At 48.8% G+C, this 8,249-nt stretch overlaps 1 protein-coding gene across 1 annotated transcript in view; it reads right to left on the bottom strand.

The window, feature by feature from the left end:
- Nucleotides 1-8,249, bottom strand: part of MATN1 (matrilin 1, cartilage matrix protein) — a 25,913-nt gene that overhangs the window by 16,370 nt on the left and 1,294 nt on the right. The window contains exon 2 of the mRNA XM_017830518.1: nt 4,625-4,971. Within this exon, the coding sequence (XP_017686007.1) occupies nt 4,625-4,971 (347 nt within the window). The remainder of the gene's footprint in view (nt 1-4,624; nt 4,972-8,249) is intronic.

The following is an 8,249-nucleotide window of genomic DNA, read 5'->3' on the forward strand; positions in this document are numbered from 1 at the left end:
AACCTTTGCCTGAGATCCACCCTGAGCCTGCCCTGACACAGCTCCAGCCGTTCCCTTGCCACTGTCCCCTATCCCAGAGCAATCCCGCAGCGCCAAAGCAATCCCCTGCCCCGCTCAGAACTTTCCTTCTCTCCAAAATATGACCAAACCATGAAAAAACGTCGAGCTTCCGATCTGTAAGTGCAGCTGTTTCCCTGCACTTCCGAAGGGCTGCACAGTCAAAAACTCCCAGCAGCGCCACAATTCCACAACTGGCTGCTTCCCGGGGGAGGGAATAAATAAATTCGAGTTTATCTCTTCTAATTGCGGCCGAAATAAGGAGAAGGAGATGTAAGTGTGCGTTGTAGAGGGGAAGGAAGGTGGTAAGGGAGGACTGGGGTTGTCCCTGGAGCGGGAGCAGAACCAGCCATGCAATGGATCCTCCTGCCAGGAGAGAGAGCCCTCGGCTCAGCTCTCAGCCCTCTGCCTCCTGCAGAACCTCCAGCGCTGCCAATTAGAGCTTTTCAAACCCAACCTGTCAGCAAAGGAGATGTACCAGCGAGTCTCTCCTGCGAGAACAGCGCCCTGAGAACACGCTCCTGTCAGGAGCAGCGTCTGCCCCGAGTGTTTGGCACAGGAGGGAGGTGGGGGGAGTCCCCCCGCTATTTTCTGTCTAAATTAAGTGGGTTTCCAGCTTTAATGAGCTCCTTTCCATCTCCTTGTGGCAATCTTCGCCTAAAGCTGAGCCCCAGAGACAGCCCGGGAGGTGTCAGGGAGCAGCATCCACACCTGGATCGGGCGGGGGAGATCTTCAGGATGTACCTGTGTGAAAATCTACTCAACATTCACGTCGCTCTCTGACCTGCTGTTGGGGAAAACCAAAACTTCCGGGGGCGAAGAGTCTGGATTTGGCATCAGGAATTAATCAGTGGAGAAAATGAACCAAGCACCAAGACCAACCAGCCTGTTTGGGACTGCAGCCAGGACCAGGTGATACAGAAAGAGTGTAAGAAATAAAACCGGTATAAAATGATTTTTGAGATCATATTTGGTTATCTAAATAATCAGGAAATCCTGATTTTTTTTTTCCCCCCAAGTGTTACATATTTTTTCCCACATTCACCCTGCCAGCCTGAGTCAAGGTGAAAAAATGTCCTTTTTTTTTCCTTTATTATTATTTTTAAACCTACCTCCAAATTATTTGCAGTCTCGGGACCTCTGTAATTCTCTGTGTCGTGACCTCGTCTCATTTAAAAAGCTGAATCCTGGTATGTGCCTTGTTTGGGAAGGAGCAGCCACTGGATCCTGGAGAGGCTCTGCTGAGCTGGGCTAGGTGATGTGAGGGGAATTAAGAAAGGCTGAACCTTTCTGTTGGCTCAGCTGAGCAGGATCTGCAGTTTTGCCCTAAGGAAGCTCAGAAATCCTGCTCTTCAAGGTCAAATCTTGTGCTGGTTTTAACCAGCCAGTGAATTCCTGACGTTCTGAATCCCTCTCATGTTTGTTCTGTCACACAGAAATCCCCCGTGTCCTCCTGACACAATTTATTGCTGATTAACTGAGACACCAGAGGATTCCTGGGCATCCCCAGGTATTCCCACCTCGGGGCTGCTTGTGGAGACAATCCAGCAGCTAATGAGGTGCTGATGCCTCGTTATCCTCTCTACAACACGATGTTCTAACAGCGCTGAAAGGAGAATTGGGCAGGAACTCAAATAAACCCTTGATTTGCTCAGCAATTTGACAATTTATTGGTTGTTCTGCCTAAAATAAAAAAAAGCTCCGAGTAATTGGGCCCCCCGTGGGTTTTGAGAAAGGTATGAACAGACTTTTCCCTGAGCTCCTACAGAAACAAATAGTGCTTTTCCCTGCCCTGGGGTGACATTTGCTGCACAAAACACAACACAGGATGTGATGTTTTGCCCAGTGTCCCACACGGCTGAAAATCAGGATTTTCACAAGGTCTTGCTGGATTTCTGCAGTGGGAAGGAGCAAGGAGCGTGTCCAGGCTTTCTGGAAGCTTCCCTAAATCCCTGCATCCTCCCAGGCAGGTGGTGGGGTCACCACCTGTGTCACAGAAGGGAAAAAACTTGCTGGACTTTAAGGCATAATGGAAAAAAAACCCGAAAAACATCAAAAATAACCAGGGAAGTGCAAGAAGTGCAAATGGTTGTGGAGTTTTCCACCTTGGAAATATCCAAGAGCCATCAGGGTGTGGTCTTGTGCAACCAGCTCTGGGTGGCCCCACCTGGGCAGTGTGACCTCCAGAGATCCTTTCCAACCCCAACCTCTCCGTGATTCTCTTTGCTCGGCTCCAAAGTAGAAAGAAAGAGGGGAAAATGCGGTGATTTTCTTTTTTCCCCTTAGTTTAATGCCTAAGAGAAATAACTCAAAAGACTGCTGCTGTTTTTCTGCCTTTTTTTTTTAGGTGTCCAGGAGAGAAGATTTCAAGGAGATGAAGCAGCTTCAGAGTTCTTTGTGCTGCTGCCCACACAAACATTGGGATGACAGGGAAGAGCAAGGATGGGAAGAGAGTGTTGGCTGGGTTGTCTGGCAGCACAGATGCAGAGCAGACAAGAGCAGGAAAACAGTGCACAAAGAAGGGGGTTATTTAATGGTGTGGAAGAGATTCCTTGGAGATGGAAATCCAGCATTTTCATGGACAGCTCAGTGAAAATGTCTCTTCAATCCACAGGGATGGGCAGTGCTGTGTGTGAGGTGTCAGCATGAGTCGGGAATAAAAATAGAGGTTAATTCTGGAAGTGTTATAGTGGATATAAATATATATATAATTGTATAAATCAGGGCTGTGTGCCAGGCCTGACCCATGTGCCAGCCCTGACCTAAATATGGTCCCAGTCTCTTAAAAGACATTGGGGAATTAGGGAAAGACAGCAGAAATAAAGAAATAGGGTGGCATTTCTGAGGGGCATGAATGGGTTGCACACCAGTCCTGGAGGAAAGTGGATCTAAAAGGATGCCATTATTTATTCCATTTGAAAGGTAAACAATAAGAAACCTGGCAAATTCAGTGGGATCTGCCTTCATGCAGCAGCAGTGGGAGTCAAACTCCTCCTTCAGGATCCTTCGTTTGGGACCCGGGCACCATTCCAGGGGGAATGATGAGCCCCAGGTTTCCTATTCCTTGGTTTCCCCCAGGTTTCCTATTCCTTGATTTCCCCCAGGTTTCCTATTCCTTGATTTCCCCCAGCTCTGAGGGGAGGAGATGACTCCCAGCTCAGAGACCTGGAGCTGTGTCAGGGTTGTGCTCCGTGTGGGATCACTGGTGCCGTGGGAAGCACTGGAATTCTTTTCCAGCCATGAGTTCCTCATTGGAACAGATCCATGGAGCAGTTTTAACTCCCTTTGCTGGGCGTCTGCTCCCAGGCCAAATGTGGAGAAGAGAAGCCACCTTGGTGTCCACGAGTGTGTTTTGCCACTATTAAATCCTTTGCATGGATGAGGGTGGAAGGGATGGACCTGGGGAAGAGCTGCCTGGGGCTGTCAGGTCCTAATTAGTGAAAAATTAGCAACTGCCTGAAATTTCTGCCCACTTTTGGAAAGAAAGCTCCGTGCCCTGACTGGAACCCCTCAGCACCTTTATCCATCCAGAAAGGTGCTCAACAGCTTTGAGGGGATGTCTGATGACAGGAGACATGGAAATGAAAGCTGTAATCATATTCCTGGTAAGAGCTGAGCTTCTCCAAGGGCAGGACCATCATCCAACTCTTTCTTAATTCCTACTTCATTTACTGTCACACAGTGAGCAGCTACTGCTGACGCTGTTGGAAGGAGGACAAGCACCTTGGAACCCCTCTCCTGCTTGGAGCTTCTGGCCCATCTGGACATTGGAACAGCAATTAATGGAATGAGAGGAGAAATAATCTTTTTACAAGGTTATGTTGGAAGCAGTGAGAGGTAAATGTCTCTTTTGCCTCTCAGTGCTCAAGGACAGAAATGCTTCTGTGGTCTGGCATTCAAATAATTCAGTTTTGGTTTTTTTTTTAATTTTATTTTTCTTTCTCTTAAGTCTCCAAGTTGAGCTTTGTTTTCAAGAAGAATTGAGAGGTTTGCACCTCCCAGAAGCTTGGAGCTTCTGGCCCTTCTAGACATTGGAACAACAATAGAATGAGATGAGAAATCATATTTTTACAAGGTTATGTTGGAAGCAGTGAGAGGTAAATTTGCCTCTCAATGCTCAAGAACAGAAATGTTTCTGTGCATTGACACATTGGGATTTTTTTTGGTTTTTTTTTTAAATTTTCTTTCTCTAAGTCTCAAAGCTGAGCTTTGTTTTCAAGAATCTTGTGGCTCAAGACACCCCTCAGCCCGTCCACTGTCATGTGCAGAATCTTTCCTTGGAACTCCTACAGCTCCCGGAGCCCCGGCGAGCTTGTGTTCCATCATGGGAAGATACACCAAAAATACACTTTCAAATTTCTCTCAGCATCCTCACTGGTAGTTCCAGACCTATAAACCTGCCTGATCTTTTTTTATTTTCCAGCTTCCATTCATTTCTTCCGCCTCGGCCCCCATCGCTCTCCTCAAAACCGGTTCAAGAAGGAACCTCCCAAGAAACCACCCGGTTTCTTAGGAAAAGAAAAAATTTTAATTCGCTTTAACGGAAAGAAATCTTTAATTGGCTTACCTTCTTAAAATTGGGAGACCTCACCCTGCCCCCTTCGGAGTCAGTGAAGGCCCTGCTGATGGCAAACTGGATGGCCAGGCCGGTCATGGTGCCCGTGGAGAGCGGCTCGATCCTCCTCACGGCCTGCAGGAGCCCGGCCTTGGTGTGGTAGGTCTTGAGGGAGAACTCGTTCTTGACGGCGCTGGCGTAGTTGATGACCCCCACCCTGGTGGAGTTGGGCCCCACGTCCAGCCCCTCGATCACGCGGGACACGAAGACTTTGATCTTCTCGAACTCGTGCGGGCGGACGCTGCGGGAGCTGTCGATGATGAACACCAGGTCCGTGGGTTTGGTCCTGCACAGGGTGCCTGGAACGGGGAAGGAGGGGAGGGGAAAAATAAAACTAGAACAAAAGTGTCCTGGGAGGGAAAAGAGTGGTCTTGGGAGAGCGGTGGCTGAGCAGAGAGGAGCTGGAAGCTTCGATCCTCTCTGGGGTCGTGGCATTTGGGACACCACGATCCATGTGGGTATTAATTGGTTAGATGGGATCTCCATCAGGCATGACCAGAAACAGATTCTGCCTGTCTCAGAGAGCACTTGAACCTAATGATTCTAAATGTTCTTTATCCTTTCTTGGGAAAGCAAGTCCTGGTAGGTGGCCAGTTGTCCCTGAGTCAGCAGTGCCCTGGCAGCCAGGAGGGCCAGCCTTGTCCTGGGGGCATCAGGGAGGGGATTGTCCTGCTCTGCTCTGTCCTGGGGTGGCCTCACCTCAACATTGGGGCGGTTTTGGGCACCACAATATAAGAAAGATCTGAAGCCATTGGAGAGTGTCCAAAGGAAGGCAATGAAGGGGGTGAAGGGCCTTAAGGGGAAGCTGCCTGAGGACAATGAGGGCACTTGGTGTGTTCAGCCTTGGTCTCTACCTCTTGTCACCCCAGGCTGTCACTGATGTCAGTAATGACACCTTATCCACTTATGGCAGCAAAGAGGGGAGAGATAAAGCTGTGAACTGAATCCCAGAATGTGCTGAGCTGGAAGGGACCCCCAAGGATCATGGAGTCCAACCCTCAGTCCTGCACAGGCCCAGCCCCAAGAGTCCCCCCCTGTGCCCCAGAGGATCAGCCAAACCCTCCTGCAGCTCTGGCAGCCTTGGGGCTGTGCCCACTGCCCTGGGGAGCCTGGGCAGTGCCCAACCAGCCTCTGGGGGAAGAACCTTTGCCTGAGATCCAACCTGAGCCTGCCCTGACACAGCTCCAGCCGTTCCCTGGGTGCTGTCCCTGCTCCCCCAGAGCAGAGCTCAGTCCCTGCCCCTCCTCTGCCCCTGCCCAGGCAGTTGGAACTGCACTGAGGTCTCCCCTCAGTCTCCTCTGCTCCAGCTGAACACACCAAGTGCCCTCAGTGTCCTCACACGCCTTCAAATCCAGGCCCTTCCCCATCTCTTTGCCCTCCTTTGGACACTCTCCAATGGCTCAATCCCTTCCCTCCATTGTGTCCCCCCAAACTGCCCCAGTGTTGAGGTGAGGCCCCCCCAGGGCAGAGCAGAGCGGGACAATCCCCTCCCTGATGCCCCCAGGACAGGGTTGGCCCTCCTGGCTGCCAGGGCACTGCTGACCCAGGGACAACTGGCACCCACCAGGGCCCCTTTCCCGGCCCTGTTTTCCAGCCTCTCATTCCCAGTCTCTACGAACAACCAGGGTTGCCCCATCCCAGGTGAGACCTGAGCCTGCACTTATGCACCAAACAAAGCCTGGGAAGGGGTTATGGAATTTCAGCCACCCCCCCCCACATGGATATTAATGAATGAGATGGGATCTCTGTCAGGCACGACCAGAACCAGGCACCAGGCTCAGCAGCTCAGGCTCAGCCGAGCATTGAAACACCGGATTAACCGACCACCTCAGCAGGAAAAACTCCTGGTTTTCACTTAATGGCACTGCCAATAAACTCCTGTAAGACAGCCCAGGTTTGTGTCTGTGAGCTGGGGTGGGAGAACACGACACAGAGCCGTGAACCCACAGAACTGACACTTAATCTCTCCAACCCCACAAACATCCTCTGTGGAAAGGAGTTGGTATGAACAGGAAGCATCAGCAGTGCAACAAGCTGGGTGACTATTATTATTATTTCTTTAATTTCCCATTTTCATGCCAGACATGGACACGTATAGACATGGACAAGCTCGAGGAGTGCTTGGACAATGCTTTCAGGGACAGGGTGGGATTGTTGGGGTGTCCTGTGCAGGGCCACAGGTTGGATTGGGTGATCCCTGTGGGTCCTTTCCAGCTCAGGATATTTTATGATTCTATGATTCTAAATCGAGACAAATATTTTGAACTGCAAACTGCGCTTTGGTTCGGTAGAAACAGGTTTAAGGCAGAGGTGGTGGATCGGTCTCTTGGCAGAAAAACACGATATCTGGCCGTGTTCTTAACTCAAAACGTGTGTTGCCTTTGACAGGTTGTGTTTGGTAGCACAGCCCGGGTTTGTGCCTGTCAGCTGGGGTGGGAGAACACGACACAGAGCTGTAAACCCACAGAACTGACACTTAATCCCTCCAACCCCACAAACATCCTCTGTGGAAAGGAGCTGGAAGCATTAGCAGTGCAACGAGCTGAGTGATTGTTATTATTATTTCTTTAAGCTCCCATTTTCCTGCTATTTTCCATCTTCATTTTCAACTGCGGCAAAACATAAAATAGGGCTGATATTTTTTTTTATGGTTTTCCAAATGAATTGTCCCCTTTTTTCCCCACCAGACCTACAGCATGCTGCTCTTTTAATTTTGTGCCATCATTTAGCCTGTCTCTATCAGGGCATCAAACGCTCTGTTAATATTTGATTTCTGCAGCCAGGGACTACAGAAGTTAGTAGAAAGGAAATTTCTGTGGACAGATTTTTAAATGGGAGCTTTTTGGGCCAACAAATCTGTTCCAAATGATGACATAAATATTATAGCAAGTCCTCAGCGTGAAATCTAATGGAGCTTTCAGTCTTTTGGGCAGATAAAAATAAATACCCTGTGATATATCCATAAAGAATATAATCAGGTTTGTTTCCTGAGAGACACTAATGCTGAATCTGCCTCTGGCTCCCAGAAAGGTCTTGCTGAAGATGCTAAAGAAGGGAAGCAGGCAGTGGTCACTTTGTCAGATGCTCTAATTTCCTCTAAAATGCAATATAACCTTTTCCCATATGGATGACTTTCATTTTTCCCACTGTAATTCGTTGCACAGGAAGGAAAAATTCACTTGGTTGTGCCCATTTTACAGGTGAGAAATGAAGGTACAGAGAAAGGCTCAAAGTTTTGCAATCAGTCCCTGCAGAAATAAAGCCCAGATTCCCCTTTGCCCATGTGGCTGATGAATCACCTCTGGATTTACTGACAAATCAAGGAGGAAAAGTTGTTTTTTTTCCCTTTGGACTAGTTGGATCCAATAGAAATTTTGAAATATATCTATTTCTTTTTGCATGAAAGCTCTGTGATTTTGTCCTAAATAACATTTTCAACTTCTTTTTTTTTTAAGAGCAAAATATATTTCAGAGAAATGAAGGGAAAAGAAGGGATATCAGGTGGGAGCTTTGGGATTTTGGCCTGTCTGCTCACAGGCCTTGATCCTTTCCAGGAGGTGACAGACAGGACACTTGC

This window comes from Lepidothrix coronata, unplaced genomic scaffold, assembly GCF_001604755.1.
Source record: "Lepidothrix coronata isolate B3197 unplaced genomic scaffold, Lepidothrix_coronata-1.0 Scaffold180, whole genome shotgun sequence".
NCBI lineage: Eukaryota > Metazoa > Chordata > Aves > Passeriformes > Pipridae > Lepidothrix > Lepidothrix coronata.